Raw genomic sequence first — 20,743 nt, forward strand, 5'->3', positions numbered from 1 at the left:
ATCCAGCAATCATACTTCTGCGGTGCCCGCGCACCGTTCAACGTGTGTCCGCAGTTGACGCAGCTCCTGGGGGTGGTGGGAGGCTACATGGGCTTCTGGATGGAGCTGTCTACGCTCAAGGTCCTCTGGCGGTTCGTCATGGCAATGCAGGTGAGCCATGCCTTCCACGGAGTGCGAACTGAGCGCTCGGCGGTGGCGTTTAGGCTAAGTGGGTGAGGCAGCGTCAACCCACGTGTTATAACGCCAATGAGGATGCGACTTTCCCATCTACGAAAAATCGGCCCATCATCAACCCCTTCAAAAGAGAAACGTATCTGCAGTATGCGGTGGTCCTGAACTTAGAGGGACCCTGCAACACTTTCTTACTGTTTTTGAAATCTTCAATGCTTGCAGAACGTAGTCACACAACGCACCCAGTACCTAAACTAGGAGGTCGCAAAATACCTCAGCCAAAAATTACTGCTCTATGCCCATCACATAATCTGTAAACTCGCTCGAAAGATTTTTCTCTCTTTCCCTGTCTTGACGTTCTTCGACGGCTTGAATTACGTCACTGGGGCCATGTAGCGGCTGTTGGCCGGTTTTCCTTCAGTTGCAGCAATGAACGCTTTTCAGAAGCAACTTAAAAGTGCAGCCACAAAAACAAAGCAGAAATGGAAGGCGTATCTGGTGCGACACGCAAATCCCTCAGTGCCTCTCCGTGCTGGCGATAACTATAGCTTTCGCAGTGGTTAAAGAGTGAAAGCACTTATCAAAAGTGTTGCAGGGTTCCTTTAAGGCGTGCATGCCTGTCACCTACAGTTTACCCAGTAGTGTGTCTGATACTTTGGTACTGTTTGTCTCTTGTGGCACTCATGTATACGCATCTGGACAAACCTTAGATGGGGCTCCCCCCTTCTTATTTCCCCTTGTTGCAAGCTGTTGGACGCAGAAATAGAACCTGGAAGTGCGGTTCATGTGTAGCAGTACACCTCCAAGCCTGCGCAGCCTACATGTTTTAAAGCCCTATTTCAGAAAACAGGTTAAGTTCAGACGCGCAGGGGCGTCGTCTGGGCGATACATAATTTCTTTAGCCTTTGTGTGACTGAAGCAGCCCGGCCTGCCCACAAAGCATCGCGCACACTTCTAATTCCACTGCATGAATCCTGGCACCCGATTGTCGTCGCCATATTAATAAATTGAAGCACATAAAGTTGAAGTAACAGTGGTTAAGGTGGCGATTGTGCGTCGGTACAATGCGTGAGTCATCTGCAGGACTTCAGACTAATTTTCGCACGCGCCCTTTATTCTTACAGCCGGGTGAATTTAGTGACACTTTATGGTTACCTTCCCCACTTCATATGCTACAACCAATCAATGAATGCTGCTTGAAGAGGTTCGTGTGCCCACGAGAAGGAATCGCTTCGGGGGCGTTTCATTCTATATACCTACCCAGGGCTGCCTGACCCGCGGCAGGAGCCGGCTGGCGCAGCGCCCCCTGGCGCTGGCCAGCGTCCGCTTCGCCCTGTGGCTGGTGCTGGTGGTGGTGGCGGGAGCATGCGGGCTCGTGTGCTTGGCGAGCTCCGTGTACGACGTGCGCAGCTTCCTCCAGTACCGCACCACGGTGCTCTTCGAGCAGCAGCCGCTCAGCGGCATCGCCTTCCCCGCAATGACCGTGTGCAACGAGAACGGGTAGGCGATCTCTCGGGTTTTTAAATAAAGAGCATTTAAGTAACTCACGATGTCACCCGCGTTGACGTCCGTGGGCGTCCGTAGTCGTAGTCCGCACCCCTCCCCCTACACTATATATAAAAAAAATACTATCCGGCGCCTGGTTTCGATCCCTCGACCCTGCGGGCGGAACGCAATGTACATGGTGCTCTACCCACTGCGCCACAAAGCCGACACAGAATAGGAGGCTACGAACGCGCCTTATATCCTAGACTCATTCAAGTTACTGCTGACGAGCGCTCTCTCGTCAGCAGTTGACACAAGTGCAACAACATTAACGTAACGCAAACTACTTAACGTCGTGCGCCCCCGGAAATGCTCTGCATTTGATCGTGCCCCTCGCGAGGGGGATGTTTCACTGCGTCGCCATGCGAACACTTTGCCATTATAATTTCCGCCCACTCCGGTCGGTGCCGCCACGGTTCAAACCACGGCAGGGGAGCTGCGCGGGTGTTCGTTGATCGGCGTGCGTTCTTTCATTGAAGCTTCAGGGCGGCGTCCACAAATCGATTTCTCTTTCGATCCAGAAAGACTTTTTGCTCTTCAGTGTTTCTGTGCATAGACAGTCTCACTCCGCAGGTTGGCGTGCAGTGTCGCGGCGACCGGTAGTAATGCGCGTAGGCGTGTCCCTATTGAAGAGGTAAGGGCTGCGTAGTGACTGTGACGATGACTGCCCCCGCCCCTTCTGTGTTGCGATGGTGGCAGGTGCGGCGTGGCCGAAGTCCCTTCATCGCCTTTCTGCTGCTAAGCGGCGTGGCCCAAGCGGGCCCGAGGTGAAACGGATAGTACCTCCAATGGGAGAGGATGCTGCTGCAGGAAGGCAATAAGAAAAGAGATAGCGGTTTACTTTCCTTTTATGAGGGTCATTGGTTTTCTTGACTTGAATCTACGGGCAGTAAAGGACGCCCGCAAACAGCGTTCAGCAAATCCTTGTTATCGGACATGAAGCACGAACCCGAAAGCATATGTTCCAAGACGCCTGCGCAGCGTCATGCCTGCCTTAATTCAAAGGACGACCAAGGAACGGCCATCTTCGTTCGTAGTTTTGCTGTGGGCCCGTCCAGCCATTCTACCTACCGCCCTTTGATTTACCTCCAGGCCCACTGGGGTCTCTGGTTCCCCGTACAGATCCGAATTTCCGAAAGTAAATCCTGGCACCATAAATCCTTTCCAGATTCACCTCACCTCCTTGTGTTTGTTGTAGCCCCACGGTGCGCTGCGTTTCATTATGGCCGCATCTTGTCTTGTCTTCTTCCTAAGGTGAGCCTCAAGCATGTGCGTGTAATCTGAGCCGTCCTTAAACCATAGTCCTAAGTATTTGTACTACTGCATTTTACCTGCAGTATTTCTACTTGCTGAAGTGACGCCGATTTCTGCTCCGTGTCATCGTTAACAACCATGATATCAGATTTATCGCTGCCGAAGGACAGCCATATAGGTACATCGCTGTTCTCCGCATATATCAACAAGGCGCTGCATAATAATCGGCTTTCTGGAATCTTGAAACGATGTGACGTGTTAGGCCCCAGGCCCAATATTGAACGCGCATCGCGAGAGGCAAATGGTCTATTGACTTTCCTGCGATGTACAGGACTTGATCATAGTCTTTAAGCATAGATATATTAAGGTTCATAGGTTTATTAGGCATGGATATCATTTTTACCATAGTAATACCCATCACATTATTTCAAATCCATTTTTTTTTCTAAAATATCTGCTGTAGCAAGCTATGCGCATTTGCCAGGCTGACCTCGTCAGTACCATTAGACCATTCTCTTCCTCTTTCTCATTTGGTTATCAGCCATCAACAGCATATCGTCAGCATACACTATCTCTAGTTACTGTTGTTCCACTAGCGGTCCCTTTTTCATGCGGGAAAAATTGAAACCCAGATTACTGCCCTCTAGTTTCCTTTCGTTTCCTAATTTAAAGCGCAAAAATTCAGACAGGGGACGAACGGGACAAGCACAAGCGCTACTTCCAACTGAAATTTTATTTACAAAAAGTCAAATCTCGATACAACGAATTTCAAGGGACCGCTAAAAATAGTTCGTTATTTTGAATAATCGTTGTAGTAAAGAAGATAGAAAATGCGCGGTAAAAATTGTGAACCCTGCGCTGCTGAGCACGAGGTCGCGGGTTCGATACCCGGCCGCGGCGGCCGCTTTTCTGATGGAGGCGAAAAGCAAAAACGCCCGTGTGTACCAGATTTCGGCGCACGATAAAGATCCCCAGGTGGTGAAAATTAATCCGGAGCCCTCCACTACGGCGCGCCTCATCGCCTGCGTTGCGTCGGCGCGTTAAACCCTACAATCAATCAAAAATTGTGAACGTAACAAAAGCATCCACCTACCTTTACTGGGAACACGTGCACAATGACCTTAGCCTCTAACGCCGGTATGGATGCACGTTTATTTGAACAAATAGCTGTCGTTACCTAACGTATGCCACTCAACTGCTGCAAACGAACGATTCGAAGCTGTCCACGTTCTTGTGCACTGCCTCGGTGTCATTGGGGCACTTGCTAAGAAAAGCGCGGATTTTTGCTACACACTGCAAAACATCGCCGTTAGACACGGCTTCTTCGCCTTGGCTTGCGGGCCCTATCTCAGCGTCGTCGTCGTCGCTCTCGGCGTCCTCGTCGCTGGTTCCGACATCACGACGAACAGTGTTGACGATGTCGTAAGTCGTCAGTTCAGCAGACGTGCGTGCTTCATCGTCGCAGTGAACGTGATATTCAAAGGTGACTGCAGCACCTATGGCGAGATTTTCTGCAACTTTATCACATGCATCGCATTTTTCTCGTGTCTTTTCGCCGCCACTAGCTAGCATGGCGGCGAGACCCCCCCCCCCCCCCAAGCGCAGGCGATGGCGATAGAGCTAATGCGCATTTAGTATGCTGATGATGATAGTTGTACAAGCCCACCATTAGTCGTCGTTCGCACCAACACGAGTAATTTCGTACCCTCGGAATTCGTTATTTTGAACTGTTGTTTTATGTGAGAATGATAAAATTCCATACGTTATTCTGAAATAATCGGTGTTCTGAAATTCGCAACGGTTAAATATTTTTACATAGAAATTAATGGGGATTTCACTGGGAATTTTCAAAATGTTTGTTAATACAAAAAAATTGTTAATCTGAGGTTCGCAATAACGGAATTTCACTGTATATACATACAACGGTGATAACAAAAATACAAAAATAAACCAGAGTATGTGCGCATTGCTCGAAACCAGAGTTTGTGCGCACTGTACAAGCGCGCACACGTTCCTCATCCCTTATGTCATGAACCAAAATCAGTACGTTGACTGCACTGCGGGAGTCGTGTATAAGCTCCTATTGTCTTGTCATATATGACCGTCCCGTTTGTCCATCGTAAGTCCTATAGGGCTTACGATGGACAAACGGGACGGTGCCTTAATCAACGCCTCCGTGAGCATGCCCATCGAGCGGAAAAAGGCACAGACGGGAACCTAGCCAGTCATTGCCAGAACTGCAAGTGTTCGCCTCTGTTTAATGAATGTACGGTTATGTTTCGCGATCCTGATCAGTGCACACGGGAGATTGTGTAGGCGGCTGAGATGCATCGTGGGGGCGAAGATTGCGTTAGCATGACCTCCGTATCTTTGACAGCGAAAGAGCTGCCCTTCCTGGGTGCGCGCATAACATAAGGGACGAGGAACGTGTGCGCACCTCTACAGTGCGCTCATACTCTGGTTTCGAACAATGCGCACATACCGTGGTTTATTTGTTTTGTATTTGTGTTATCACCGTTGCATTTATATATGCCGTTTTTGTAAATAAACTTTCAGTTGGAAGTAGCGCTTGTCCTTGTCCCGTTCGTCCCCTGTCTGAATTTTTGCGCTTTAAGTTCGTACAATGGATTACCAACCAGCTCGAACTCACACGTTGTTAAGTTATATTTCGCTTCTGGTGGCGTAGATCATGAACAGCACTGAAGAGAGAGAGGGCGTCCTTGTTTTAAACCGTGTAGGTGTGTACGGACCTACTGCATGCTACCCTCTGCCACAGTAGTTGCTCCTGGTTTTCCCGGTATAGTTCCGTGAGGAGATTAATGGAGCCTGCCTCCACTCCCTCATCCTCCAGGATATTTCATAGCGTAGAAATTTGGGCTTGTTGCTACATAACTTTCAAACATGTAGCGCAGAAGACGAGACACACAGACAAGTAGACACACACGGCGCTAACTTCCAACACCTTTATTGAAAACGATAACACACATATACAGGCAAGAATCCCGTGACGTCACACACATGCGTACCTCAGCGCGAACGCAAGTAGGCAATCTCTTTTTCTGATAATTTGAGAGAAGTCGAACTTACACAGGAGCTTCCTAAACTGGTTATCTTTTCCGCCTTAATGATTTCACGTGTGCACTTGTTTTTACTGTTACCAATAGTAAAACATTTATCAAGGAATGGTCTGCACTCTGTACATGCATTACAGTGTATAACTAGTAGTCCATCTTGTTCATTTTTGTTGTTTACATTGCGATTGTGCTCACGAAGGCGATCATTTAGACAACCACCGGTTTGATCAACATACTGTTTACCACAAAAGAGGGGAATCTGGAAGACAACAATATCTATACATTCAACGAACGGAGTTTGGCGTTTCTTTTTACAATTATTAGATATCTGCCGATCACCCTTATTTGTCTTACAAAGCCTAGACAACTTCTCAAGGGCTGAAAATACAACTGGCACTTCTATTCGTTTCGCAATACGTTTCAAATTGTGGGACACAGTGTGTACGTACGGCATCACTACCATTTATTTCTTATTTTGACCAGGACTAGCGACAAAGGGATGGTCTACAGATTTTAGGTTCCTTAACAAGGCTTCAGCAACAGAGGCTTGAAGATGGACGGGATAACCTGCGAGCGAAAGCATGTTGCATTGTTGTAGAGGACTATCAGACATCAAGTGCAGACAAGATTTACGAAGGGCATTAAGAAAGCATAGGTTGGCAATAGCCGCGCCCTTACCTAGGTTGTCATATACGCCACTTTGCTGTCAAAAAAAAAAACTATCCACAAAGATCAGTTCTGGGAATTAGGTGGCGCTGAAAGGATACGCTAGCGTTACGGTCACTTACACGGAGAGATAAAGGTTGCGGCTTAGCTCATCCAACTCTTGATATGCAAAGCAAAAGCTTCGCTTAGCCTGGGCAAGTCTTGGTTTCACTTAGTTAACCTTTCATTTAGCTGTAATTAATATAGTATTCGTCCCAAGCCTGCATTGGCCTTTGTATGGTTGTGGTTTCGCTTCCGTCGTTTTGCGAGCCGAACGGCTCGCTCTGATCCAGTCTTCGCCCGCTTGGCATCTCAGTCCCTCTCCAGCGTAGCAGCTAGCCGGGCGATATCCGAGGGGTGTTCAGACGCCGCTTGCCGACGACAGCCCAAAGCGCAATGGTCACAGAAGACGTCCATGCCTGGGTCCTGCCCGCCCAGCAGCCCAGCGAGCGAGTGTCGGCACCCAACATGGCTGCTTCACGGGCGACCATGGAGTTAATACCACTGACTGGAGTGTACGAAATCAGGTGGAAAGAGCTTCCGGAGACGTTGGGTGTCGGCTTGACTTGAATTTCAAACCCCTTTTGCGAACCCATATTTCATAACACATCTTTACGACTACATCTTAAGTACTCCTACTATAAGCAACGAGCTGGAAACAGTAAAAATGCATTTGCTTATTAGTTCTAGCATAGGGAAAAGAAGCGCAACGTATATTCGTTCCGGGCTAATTCCAATTATGACACATAGGGGGGGAGTAGCGAAGCGCTCCGCTCGAACGGGCGTCGGAATCACTGCGCTAAAACTATTCCTCGCGCTGCGTTTCGCTGGCTCTCCGAATCGCTGGGATAATGACGCCGCTGCCAGCAACGCTAGGTCTAACTTCTGGCCAGGGCATGCCCGCGTATCCGCCTCCGGCTGCTCTGCCAGTAAACATTTCGGCTGTCTCCCTGACAATGATGGTGCCAACGCTGCCAATGGGGGCGTCAGATCGCAGCATACCCTTGTTGGCAGCCTATAGAAATATAGGTGTCGCTTTGATGCTAGACACAACGCCGACGCTGGATTTTTCGCTCGATGGTCGGTTTATGCTTTTTCATTGAAAAAAGTTGCTACTCTCGCATAGACCGGCCGTGCACTCCCGCGCTGCAGGCGGGATATTGCTGGCACTGGTTTCTACGCAGTTTATTTTGGGTTCTCGAAACTTATCTGTCGCTGGAGATTTTTGAGTTGTGTGCTTTTAGTACGGCACATCTCAAGGGGCAGTTTCGAGGCTGTTCATGTGTTTCGTTCTTTCCTGTGTATTTTCCTCGCAGGGTGAACATCACCAAGCTCTGCATTGATGCTGGGCGTGCGGAGTGTTCCAATGCTTCTTTCGTAAGTGCCGGCATATGAGTTCGGCGTCATTTGTTCTTCATGTTTATTCAAAAACAAGTAGAAAGAACTCTTCTTCGCCGAAATAAAAAAAAAACAAATCTCTGCCAATGACTGTCTTAGTTTTCTTTTAAGCAGAAACACTTGACGTATACGTATGCACGCACACGATCTTACCTATTTATATTCTTTAGGCTCTCCTGGCCTACAAAAAAAGAACACAGCCGATTTAACGGCGGTCGCAGTAAACAGGCCAGGCAACGACGCGCACATCAGTACAATAGTTGCGTCACGTCCATGGACGTTCTTACCATAAATAAAAGTCTTTTACACGCTCGGATAATTTGCGTCATAACAAGTACCGCTCATAACTTCAGACGTTCCAGGAAGTGACGTCCTTGTAATCCCGTACTTCCTCTTTGCACTTTCTGCTCTAATGGGCGGCTCCACAGCTGAAGCTGGAAAGTGTAAAAATATTGAATTTGTCCTTTCCTTGTCCGGTATCATTCATGACATTGCTGCTTAAAGGGGAAGGTGGACTTAGGTGATGAGGTGAGCTCAACCCATGACAACGACACTCCAAACGAACTATCTCAAGATTACAAAGCTTTGACCCACTTCCCTCTTTCTCTCCAGGCCATGATGCAAGGTATCCGACCCTCCCTCGTTCCTCCTCTCCTCCTTAGATGAATTTTGTTCCGCCTCTTACTACATATAGCAGCTTAGCGCTTGGTGGTTTCCTTGCTTTCTGAACATGAGCGTACGTGTACCAGGTGATGCTCACCTCATCTGCGAAAGGCGTCTCTTTAAAACTGATCCGATTGTAGAAGTAGTGCTGCTTTCTCATGAAAGTTCGATTGGGCGTTTTCGTTGCTTTCCAAAGCTTCCTCCTGCTCGCTAGTACTTCTCACGTCCCTTGCAGCCGTGTTTCCTCTTATCTCACAGGCGTACGCCATAGGGACCAACATGGAGCTGATGAAGCAGCTGTTGCACTACTCCTACCCAATCCCGCACATGGTCGACGGCTGCACCATGAGCTTCGGGGGAGAGACCTGTCAGAGCTTCAGCTGCGCAAACATGTGAGCAATTACGTCTAGCAGGATCCCACTCCGACGGCCATTTTGTCACGCTCCGGAGTTCCGTCTTCCAGCGGCCCTTCTTTCGCCTTTTGTTGCGCAGGTGGCGACTGAGCTACACGTCTAACTGGAAAGCCATGTGCTTCACTTTCCACTTGTCTTCACAGCACGGCGACAATCACTCCCAACCGTACTGGTCCTGCCACGAGCCGTGGAAGTACCGTGAGTTGTAGTCGCTCTGTCTCGGAAGGACTTGCCGGTATCAAAAGCCACTGAGTTTGCAGGTTTTTAGATCTTTACTGTAATGGTTGAATACAGTCAAAGAAACGTAGCTAAAAACGGCTTGTCTAGGGAGTAGGCGGTGAAGTATTGAATTCAAATTTACAGTGTGCTGCGTACTTAGACAAGCGGCAGGAACATGTCTGAAAAACAAACCTTATACGTTGGTGGCCCGACTTGAAACTGTAGTAGCAAGTTTACTCAGTAGTGTAGGCGGTCTGTTATGCCAGCCTGTTTTGTGGATTTTGGCTTCAGGAGCGAAGTGGCTAGCCAAGCCAAGTAGGCGAGGAACGTAGCTAGCTGCTAAGACGGCTGCCATGACGACACACTATTGAAGCACCAGATTTACCTCGCGTATATATCAGTATGCAGCGCTGTGAATATGGGTCTTGTACGCCTTCAAAACAGATAGGGGCACTATATAACGGCAGTACACAATCGCTTCCCACGCTCGTTTCTTGCTCGGTCCACCCACTTTAAGGGTAGTGACCTCTGACATGCAACCCATGTTGCTGCCCTCAGTCAAGCGATCATCGATGCCATGGCAATGTCGTCCTCGTTTGTGGAACGAAGCGCAGGCCTGGAGCTGACGCTGTCGGTGCAGCGGGAGCGCACCGACGAAGAGGAGGAGGTGGCGCCCCTGTCGGCGGTGCTGCACGAGCAGGGGCTCTTCACGGCCGGCATGCTCAACCCGTTCATCTTCACCTACGGGGAGAAGTATCTCGTCTCCGTCTTTCAGGCACGAACGCTATGCCGCGTCTCTTTATATAGAGTGCAACCAGGGGGCCTTGGCGCGTTCCCTTCTCTACGCTTGTGGCCCCTGCGATTACCACGAGGCTATGCGAGAAGGGCCGCTTTTCCAAGAACTGCTGACTGGGAGCTGCTAAGCCGCTTTAGAAGGAGTGTGCAACATGGCACTTTATCCTCGTTTGTGTTTTTTTTATACGGGAAGCATACGTTAGCGACGAACTCTTTCCCCGGTTTCTCCCCGCCAGGACCTTTGTCGAGTTAGTTACAGTACAGATTTCTTCGAGAAGACCCATGTGTTTCAAGCTTTGGCTGGGGAAGAGAGCCGAAGAAGCTGGAAGGTTTCAAGGGGTTTTGGAATAAGGACCCTTCCTAGTGGCTGACTGCTCTAAAAGAAGTTCGTTCCTCCTCCTCCTATCGTTCGTAATATGGCTGCGACTATCGTGGTAGCGCCAATACACTTTCCCCATACGTCTGGGTATGGTGCCGAACATAGCCTCGTTTCTTTACAAACGCCTTAGACGCCCTCTTGAAATGGACATAATTGTGTGTTTTATAGACCCCCCCCCCCCCCCCGGGAGCGTTTTCGAACCTGTGATGTGATTAACTACAACTTTCGATTTCTTGCACCTAGTTTCAATTAGTCTGTTTCACATTTTTTTTTCGCTAAGGATGATTTATAAGCGTGTGAAGTTTCTCCAAGCTAGGACCAAAAGGGGGAAGGGCGTCGACGTCATTACTCGCAGTCTGTAAGCACAGGTGTTTCGCAGTGGAAAATCGCATAAATTAATGAACTATCAACCTGCAATAAACTAGTGAAGTAATAATGCCGACAACCAACTACTCAGCGCTGAAGGGAGACACTCAACAAAATTGATATTTTGTCTTCCAAATCACCACCAGACCATTTTTAGCGGACAAGGAAGCCGACACTGCCCCTCTAGCCAACCAACGACCTCCTCAGTGGTGCGTCGTTGTCTGAAAGCCTAATCATGTGGGCGCGCAAATAGCGACGTATAGTTGGTATTCACATAAAAGTTTAGCAGGAGATTTCTTCTATTGGCAACACTAAAAAACAGCCCTGACCGTGTCCACCGTGCCTGCGCATGCGTCCTCAGCTTGCAGAAAAAAGAAACATGCCTGGGTGTCTGTCGTCTGCGCTGTTACCACGCGATTCTCGGCAGTGGCGTCAGTCAACAGATATAGACAATCGCAGTGGCATTGCGTGCTAATATTCTATTTGCGCTAGAGAATTCCGCATCACCGCTGGAGAATGGAGCCACGGTTGCAAAAAAAATGGCACCGCGCACGAAATGCCTACACTGCTGCGCAATTGCCTGCGGTCGCGGATATGAACATATTGGCGCGCGCACCTTGAACACGGCAGAGTCATTCAGCACAAAAGCCAAATAATGCTCCTGAAGAAATTGTAAATGTTCACGACGGCAGATACGGCGGCAGCCTATGCGCATTGTTAGCTGGGAGACTAGCGACATCTATCGGCAGGCGGATGAAAGCGAAGGCGGTTGCCGACAGATCAGCAATCAGTGGCCGATACCAAAACGCGGCAGCTAGCAATAAGCTGACTTCTTTGTGCAAGCGACTTCCCTGGGGTCTTGCGACAGGTAGGCTGTATGACGCTGCGTGAAACAGTATTTAACGTCGAGGTAAGAATAATAATAATAATAATATTTATTAGTCAAACAGAAGTCATGTACATAATCAGGCCTACCTAAGCCGCAACGGGCTTGTCAGGCAGAGCCTGGCAGGCGACAAGAGTTAAAAAAAATTATATATGTTACAGTACGCAGTACCAACCAAGAACAGATAACCATGCGGTATTCCCGAAATCTCTGGAAAGCACTAGCGCATGCGCCTTAAAGCCTTTTTCAGTTTATATTTCGAAGCATGCGCAAAAAAGTCAGATGGCAAAGTGTTAAATATAGCTGGCACACAATAACGGCGTGTTCTTTTCCCGTACCTTTCGAGCTCGCTGGGACGGCTTCATGCGTGCGCCGGCATGCCCGAGCCCGCGCGTCTCCGTTGCTACGGCGACACACATGGTTGTCGGCATGCGTGCCACGCTAGTGAATACAACCTATAAGTACGCACTGTCGCGCACTGCGCCGGCCAGGGCGAGCAACCTATGGCAGCGGCCGTCACAGCGCCGGCCACTGCAATGCACAAGTGTAACACCGCTTGACCCGCTATAGCTTGAATTTTCCAATTCTGACTAATAAAGCACATCCGAGTGAAGGGGTCGCCGGGACAGTTCTTCGCATGACAATCCATTTTCAGCCTGAGAAGAACGGCATAGGAACTGAACCGTGCTCTGCTGCGCCTGCGTACTGCGCGGGAAGGCATAGCCATCCACTTGGACGGGCGGGCGGAACTGGCTTCAGTTCATGCAGGCCTCGGCGCAACATGCGCGTACCAGTGCGATTGCTGTACGGGGGATCCTACGCGCGCTTACACTAAGCTACGTCAATGGGCGAATGCGTCGAGCAGCACACGTCTATGTGGTTAGGAGCTTAGATAGATAAAAAAATGTGGCTTGACTGACGCTGTTATAACTACAATGTGCCCTTCTGACGTGTTTTGGCGCTTACCGGTTTCGTGAATGCCAGCTGGCGACTTTGCACCGCAGGAGGAGGTCCTGTCACTGCCTCCGCCGTACGAAACCATGTGCAGCCAGTACGACAGCAAGGGCGGCGAGTTCAGCTACGCAGACGGCGTCGTCCAGTCCGAGGTGCGTACAACAACTGCGCAGGTATGATGCCGCATGACGCCGTGTGCATCATGACTTCGCTAACGGTGCCTCTGAGTGCGGTGTGCATCGCTACGCCGGCCGTACCATAATGGGCGTCAGGACGGACCTTGACAACGTCTGACGTGCTCGCAGGAGTGCAGCAGCAAGTGCATAGCGGACAACTGGCAGCAACACTGCAGCTGCTTTTCCAAACTATACTCCGTCAAGCACCGCCGCAAGGGTCCCATCTGCGAGTACATCGACCACCGTGAGTTCTTGCAACGTCGGCGGTTCCTCTCGACTGCTGGTGGATTCTAGTGCGGATAAGCCGACAAAGATGCCCAGATTTGTCTTGATTGAAGTTGCTTTTGAACGAATATTCAGGACAGGCTCATCACTCTTAATGCTCCATAAAGTGCTGTCGCATCGGCCGCCGTTGTGTGAGTGACTACTACAACACTGTTCCCAGCGAACGTAGATGCCCATTAGAGTGAAGATTACTGTACTCGGAATCGCAGTCCGATCTACACGCCTTTAGGTGAGCGCTTTCGCCGCCCTCCTAGCGCACAGGGAGGGCTCAGCTTCGGAAAGCGCATAGCTGTTCTGGAAGCAATGTCGACAAGCCTGACAGCTCCGCAATGCTGCGCATAAAATCAAGCGCGGAAATGTTTAACTAGCGTGCACAAGCGACGACTTTTCTATGCGTCAACGCTATATAACGGAGCCAAATTGCAAACAGGTTTAAGCTAAGCGCGTGCTCAGGATGCTCTTACAGCTGGGCCCATCTGTATCTACCTTAGGCTATGTTCCGACTACCGACGCAAAAGCCATATCGGGATCTACGGACGTAAAAGAAACGGCGCGTCAAGCAGTTCCTTTGGCTGAGACGGGAAGTGACATCATTGTTTAAAGTTATTACGACAGCTGCGGCAACAGTCTGAACCCAGCCTTAGGAACGTCGCCCCCTATGAGCGCACAGCAAACTAATGGGCAGGTGTCTTTGTTGGCAGCAAACCAACAGGCACACGTACTGCAGACCTTTAATCCCCAGCTTTCTCGCTCAAAATTAGGACCTTCAGGAACCCAGAAAAACCATTGCAAAAAAAAAGTGATATTCTGCATAGAGTAAAGAGTCGACTTGGTATGAACGCCTTTAAATACTTCCCAAAATACTCAATATTTTTTGTGTAATTCGATGCTAGCTGTGTGACTATATTTTGCATTCCGCTGAATAACTACAGAGTAATCACTACTGAAAGAACTGCGATGAGTAGAAAAGCTGCACCTATGCTGGTAAAATGAAGAGTAGGCATCACATTACATTACAGCAAATGTCGCAGCAGTGTAGGAGTGCTTTATGTGAGATATCAATATGTGAAATATTTTCAAAGCTGACCAAAGTGACACTTATCTTGGCATACTTGTAGTTGGCTTGAAAACCGACATGTACACAATGTGGGCGTGCGGAGCACGTCCACTTTCTGTCTAATCTGCCCACTGCGAAGTGAAAAATCTGCCGCATTATTTGGAACACCAAAAAGTGGCATCAGTGTAAACAATTCAGCCATCTTTGCCATTGAGATGCATAGACTGAGGAAACCGCGGAGATGGTGGTTTTCACAAGCTCTAACTTGGCTTTTCTGACGTCTGCCCTTTTCTTGAGAGTAAGATGGTTAAAGCGCGAAGCTTTTTCTGTGTAAACTGCGTAAATCGAAGTCCGAAATTCATCCTTCTGAAATCCAAAATCTAAACTGCCAAAGCCCGAATCCAAAGTCCACTCCAACTCAGCCAGAGTCCAAAGCCAACGCCCGCGATACGAACCCAAAGGAAATGCTTAGCGCCCCGAATGACAGCCCAGAGAGAGAGAGAGAAAACGTTTATTGTGAGAGCGTTTACGGTGTTCTTGTAGGAGTGGCTCCCTCTTCACAGGAATCCATGAGCTGTCTTAGTAGCGGCTGCCCTCTCGATGAGCAGGAGCTGGTACGAGAGGCAGGGGCTGGACAGCAGTGTCTCCCACTGCTCTGGGGGATTTGAAATGCGGGGAAGGGGTGGTGGGTGCATGTTTTTTCGACACTCTAGGATGATATGTCGTAGTGTACTAGGTTCTTGGCAGTATTTGCATTCTGCTGGATACTGGGTGGGGGATATCCAGTGAAGCCTAATTGGATGCGGGAAGGTGTTGGTTTGTAGGAGTCTAAGTGTTGTTTCTTGAGATTTCGTGAGGTTTGGGTGAGGTAGCGGGAAAGTCCGTCGATTAAGCTTGTAATGTTGTGTTATTTCGTGGTACGTTAGAAGAGGTACAGGTTTCTCCACATCCTCCGACGCCTGGTCGGCAAGTTCTCGGGCCTTTTGGTGGGCAAACTGGTTGCCGTCCATTGAAGCATGTGCAGGCGTCCATACAATCCTTACTTTTCTGTCAGGCAATTTGGTTGAGAGCATGCGGTGCGTTGCTGGTGCCACCCAACCCGACCTGAAGCTCCTGCACGCTTCCTGGGAGTCTGTTACGACCACCGTAGCTTCCGTCTGCGTGAGGGCCAGTGCCACCGCTAGCTCCTCTACTTCTTTGGTTGATGCGGTTAGTACGGTGGCACTGACAAGAAGCTCTGTCTTTGTGGTGACTACCACTCTCTTTGCTCTTCTACCACGAATTGTGGCTGCATCCGTGTAGACCGTTTCCGGGAGGGTGCCGTATTTTTTGTCTAAGGCTTTCGCTCTAGCTTCTCGTCGACCGCTGTGGTGAACCGGGTGCATGTTCTTTGGCAGTGGGTTGGAAAAGATATTATGCCGCCACCGATCAGGAAGCTGCTTGTTCGGCTTCACGTCTTGGGAGCTCCATTTGATTCTGTTCAACAATTTTTGGCCGGTTTGTGTCATTGCAAGCCGCGCTTTCTGGCTGGAGAGGTGGCCCTCTATGAGCTCGTCCACCGTGTAGTGCAGGCCGATGCGTAGGACCTTATCGGTTGACGCGCTCATGGGGATCCCAAGGGATTGCTTCGTGGCTTTACGGATGAGGGTGTTAAGTTTTTCCGTATCTGTCTTGGTTAGAGTCATGTAGGGCACTGCGTATGTTAGCCTCGATAGAACGAAGGCCTGGACAAGACGGATGGTATCGTCTTCTTTCATGCCTCGGTGTCTATTTGTGACTCTACGAATCATGTGCACAACTTGTTCGGTCGTTCTGGTCAGGCGCCGGAGCATTATGTTCCATTTTGTATCCGCTTGCACAAAAAGGCCAAGCACCCTGATTGAGCTGCTGGGCGTAATTTTGTGTCCCTGTAAATTTATTTCGATGTTGTCCTTGTAATTTTTAGTGCGACGACGCCGGACTACCAAGAGTTCTGATTTCTGTGGGGAACACTCGAGTCCACTTTCCTCTGCATACTGCTGTACAGCATCGGCAGCTTTCTGCAGGCAGTCTTGAAGTCTCCCGAGTGAGTCAGTGCCAGTCCAAATTGTTATATCATCTGCATAGAGCGCATGGCTTAAATTTGGAATACTGTCAAGCCTTGCCGGTAGACCTAGGAGCGCGATGTTAAATAGGAGCGGGGAGAGGACCGAGCCTTGGCGTGTACCTCTACTTCCGAGGGTGATGGGATCTGAGGTGATATCGCCGATTTTGAGTGTGGCTGTGCGATCTGAAAGAAAGTCTACAATGTAGTTGTATGTTCTCTCCCCGCATCCTGTGTTGTTAAGGTTTCGTAGAATTGCCTCGTGTGACACGTTATTAAAAGCCCCTTTGAGGTCGACCGCTAGTATTGCTCGCGGGGAGTGTCGAGTGGCGGGTGCGAGGATTTCTTCTTTTAGCTGAATCAGCACGTCCTGGGTTCCGAGATGCTTTCGAAATCCAAGCAGGGTGTGTGGCATTTGCTGGGTTTCATTCAGGTATTGCTGCACACGGTTGAGCACAACCCTTTCCATCACCTTTCCCACGCACGATGTGAGGGATATTGGCCGCAAATTATCAATATGCGGGGATTTGCCTGGCTTGGGAATAAATCTTATCTCTGCTGTTTTCCACTGCTTTGGGATCTTTCCTTTAGTCCAAAAGTCGTTGGTTAATAGTTTGTAGGAGATGTGATCGGGTCCTGGAGCGCTGTTGCGCTTGTTTTCGGAAATTACAGCTCGGAGTTCGTACAGTTGGAACGGTTTGTCGAGACCTTCATTCGGCTTTCCTGTGTAAGGTAGTGGGTGGTAGCTCTTTTCGGTCTGGAGGTACTTTGTTCCGAGATCCTTGAGGAGCTTTTTCGAGTATCCTTGATATGAATCGATTGTGCGGATCATATGGCGATTGGTTTCCCCCTTGCTTGTTAGAGGGTCAATCAGGTGACGGAGGAGAAACCAAGCCTTTCTGGTGGGTAAGGTTCCCTGAAGACCGTCACAAAGTTGAAGCCAGTTTTCCTTGCATAACGACAAGGCGTATTCAGAAGCTTGTTTGTTGATTTGAGCGATCTTTTTGCGGAGTTTTTTGTTGTTCCTCTGTCTTTTCCATCTCCTTGTAAGGCTTCGCCTGGCTTCCCACAGGTGGAGAAGTCTCGTATCCACGTGGGGTGTTAAATATGTAGTAACAATCGTTTGGGTGTGGGTTTTGCAATCCTTCATTATTTCAGCGGCCCAATCATCGTAGGACGACCCCGGGTTATTTTCTCTACTTGCTCGAGTCTTCCGAAACTTGTCCCAATATGTGATTCGGGCAAAACCTATATGGGCTTTATAGGTGACGTCTTTGACGGTAAGTTTAATGATTTCGTGATCAGAACCAAGACTGACTTGCGTGTTTGTCCAGGCAATGTCGATAGAGCCTGCCAACAGCGACAGGTCAGGGCAAGTATCGCGTGACGTGCTAGTACCAATCCTGGTGGCCACGTGAGGCTCGTTAAGTAAAGTGAGTCGGTTCTGATCAATGATGGTAACTATTTCCTTTCCCTTCATGGAGTTGAATCTGTATCCCCACATCTGATGAGGAGCGTTGAAGTCTCCCAGGATAAGAGCTGGCTGGTCTTTGGCTAGATTGAGAGTCTCTTGAAAGGTGTCCTGTATCCCGGGTTTCTTGTTAGACGGTCGGCAATACGCGTTGAGCGCGAACAGGTTTCCTTTCTGTTTGGTGGAGGAAGAGTGAACTTCTATGAGTGTGTGTTCACATCCTTTCTGGCTTGTAAGGTCTGACAAGCGTTGCTGTTGCCTTGCCTGTTGGATCGGTGTACGTAACATACCCAGGCAAGTGCGTCCTGCTGTTAACCTCTTGGAGTGCTATAATATCTGGTTTGGGATCGACTGTTACGATGAATTGCTGTAGTTCTCCTACTTTTTCTTTGATTCCACGGCAGTTCCATTGAATGATTGTCATGGTGTTTCCCGATCTATTGCTTGGGGCCATCTTGAGTGCTAGTGGTGCTCTTGATGTCTATGTGGGGTCTTGAGGATGGAGTTGAGCGCCTGATCGAGTGATTCATTGAACTTTGGCTTATGTCGGCCTCAAGTCGATCTAGTCTTGTAGCATGGTTCTGTGTTTCTTGTTTGAGTACCTGCACGTCTTGTTTCAATACTTGCACGTCTTGCCTGAGTGTTTGCACGTCTTGTTTAATTTCCCTGATTTCCTGGAGGACCGAGTTGTGAAGCACGTTCATGCGATCTGTAAGAACTTTTGTCATGTTTGAATGGCTTCTTGAATCTCCTTGGCGAGGCTATTTGGTTGAGCGTAGGGCTAGCGTCGGTGGTAGGTGGTGTTTGCATTGCTGCTGTCGCTTGCTGTGACAGAGTAGTAGTTGTCTCTGTTGCCGATTTCTGAGGGTTGGGCTTCTTGCGCTTGTCAGAAGGATTGTGTTGTCGGGCCTGCTCAATGGCCTTCAAGCGGGCTTGCAGTGACGCTACCAGTTTGGTCTGTTGTGCTAGTTGGGCCTGTAATTGGCTGCATTCTGCTCATGGTGTTTGCATATCCTGTGTTAAAGCGGGAAACTGGTTTTGGTTTTCGAGAGCAGCGGGAGGCACTTTGCGTGCCCAGCTCACCTGTTTAACACTGGAATCGGGATGCGTGGACCGAGACGCAGACCTAGACTGGGAAGCTGGTCTTGTGCTGGAACTGCGGCCTCTCCGAGACGGTGTGCAGGACCGTCTTCGTGACTGCTTCCGCTGCGGGGTAGAGGACTGGTCTCGAGACAGCCCATGCTGGGCGGTCTGGTCCCATCGGGAGGACCGTTCCTCCGCCTGGCGTCGTTCGTGAGCCCTTTTCCGGAGAATTTAGGGTGTGAGGAAGCGTTTGGGGCAGTCCTTAGTTCCGGTGAGATGTGGGCCATCGCAAAGTTCGCACCTGGCCACGCAGGTATGGCCTGTCGAGGGATTGTGGACGCCGCATTGGTGGCAAACGTGGATGTTTGGATGAGGGCAGGCTGTTACCCGGTGACCCACCTCGTGGCAGCGACTGCACACGGAAACAGTCTTCTTGTATAGTGAGCATGGATGTTCAGCTCCGTATAGTCGGACGTAGTAGGGAACTTTTGGTCCTGTAAATGTTAGGACAACGGTTGTGGACTCTTTTCCCAGTCGTCGGCAGGAGTAGACTTCAAATTGCTCTTGGTCAATGCTTTTCAGAATTTCTGCTTCGGTGAGTCCTACGGGGACTCCGCGAATGACACCTTTCACTGCGTCGTCGGGAGCCAGCCCATATAACTGGACGGCGTGCGTGATGTTGCCGACATGTATTTGGGTCAGTCGGCAGAGGGCTTTAGCTATCTCTTTAAACGGGGTGCTAACGGTGGCAGTATTTTGCGCCGCGTCTATGCGGAGGCGTAGGTTTGCCTGCTGCCACGTGGAGTCGGTGGCGTCGAGTAGGGTCAGTGAAAGCACGGATGGTGGGATTTCACTTAGCTTTAGTCCGTCTTGCGGCCGAAGCACGAGTTTGTAATCGTCTCTGGGCAGCGGGCTGGGCCGCGGGAGTGGCTTTCGTGGGGCTGGGGTAGCTCGGATTATGGGCGGAGCCGAAGGTAGCCTGAGCTCGTGTTCGGTCTTGCGTTGACGGCGTCGCTGAGCCCTTGACACGACGTCGATCCATGGCATGTCATCTTCCTCCGGTGTAGGGTCTGGCTTGTCATCGCTTGCGTCGTGTTGCATCTCGCTATCTTCTTCGGGTCTAGGTTTGACGCTTGGAACAGCCGCGGTGCAGCCTCCGTCGTCGTCGGGCAAGCCTTGCATTGTCGCCATACTCCCACTAGGCCCACAACACCAGCGGCAGGCCTAGCGCACCTGCCCGAAAGAAACCATCGTGGATTGTTCAAAAATGCACCCACCGGCTCAGGAGAGGTACCCTCTGGTGCACAAAGATGAGGTGAAAACGATGATAACAGAGATAAATCTGACTGGAATGTATTCTCGGAGAAATAGTTGAAAGTTCCCGGAGAACATGTGAAGCGCCTTCGGCCGCAAATCTTCTTCTTCTTCCAATGACAGCCCAGACAGACGCCGGTTTCATAACGCGAGGGACCCATTTTGGATTCCGACCACGGCAAGCGCTTTTATTGAGGCGCTCACTACCAACACCTGCCCGTGGGCTGCTCGCCTCCTCGCCACTTTCTCTTACACTTCTTGGCCTAGCCTTTTTACCCTTTCCAATTTGCCGAGCGGAATTTCCTGTTAACTATCCGCACGCACAGAAGAAATCTTAAATAGCCCCGTTGTTACAATTCCGTTGTCCGAACAATTAATACAGGGACGTATTACCCACAGAAGTTGTTTTGGCTTCATTTGGGCGCACACACTCCCGAAACGAAGCACGATTG

General features: G+C 49.7%; 1 protein-coding gene across 1 annotated transcript in view; it reads left to right on the top strand.

Annotated features, from left to right (window-relative positions):
- Positions 1–20,743, top strand: part of LOC144165034 (uncharacterized) — a 111,574-nt gene that overhangs the window by 60,171 nt on the left and 30,660 nt on the right. The window contains exons 13-20 of the mRNA XM_077695194.1: positions 55–150; positions 1,436–1,671; positions 8,066–8,126; positions 9,069–9,202; positions 9,303–9,421; positions 10,057–10,217; positions 12,873–12,974; positions 13,128–13,242. Coding sequence (XP_077551320.1) covers positions 55–150; positions 1,436–1,671; positions 8,066–8,126; positions 9,069–9,202; positions 9,303–9,421; positions 10,057–10,217; positions 12,873–12,974; positions 13,128–13,242 — 1,024 coding nt within the window. The remainder of the gene's footprint in view (positions 1–54; positions 151–1,435; positions 1,672–8,065; positions 8,127–9,068; positions 9,203–9,302; positions 9,422–10,056; positions 10,218–12,872; positions 12,975–13,127; positions 13,243–20,743) is intronic.

Source organism: Haemaphysalis longicornis, unplaced genomic scaffold, assembly GCF_048455015.1.
Source record: "Haemaphysalis longicornis isolate Haplotype H1 unplaced genomic scaffold, Haemaphysalis longicornis Haplotype H1 scaffold_14, whole genome shotgun sequence".
In the NCBI taxonomy this organism is placed as follows: domain Eukaryota; kingdom Metazoa; phylum Arthropoda; class Arachnida; order Ixodida; family Ixodidae; genus Haemaphysalis; species Haemaphysalis longicornis.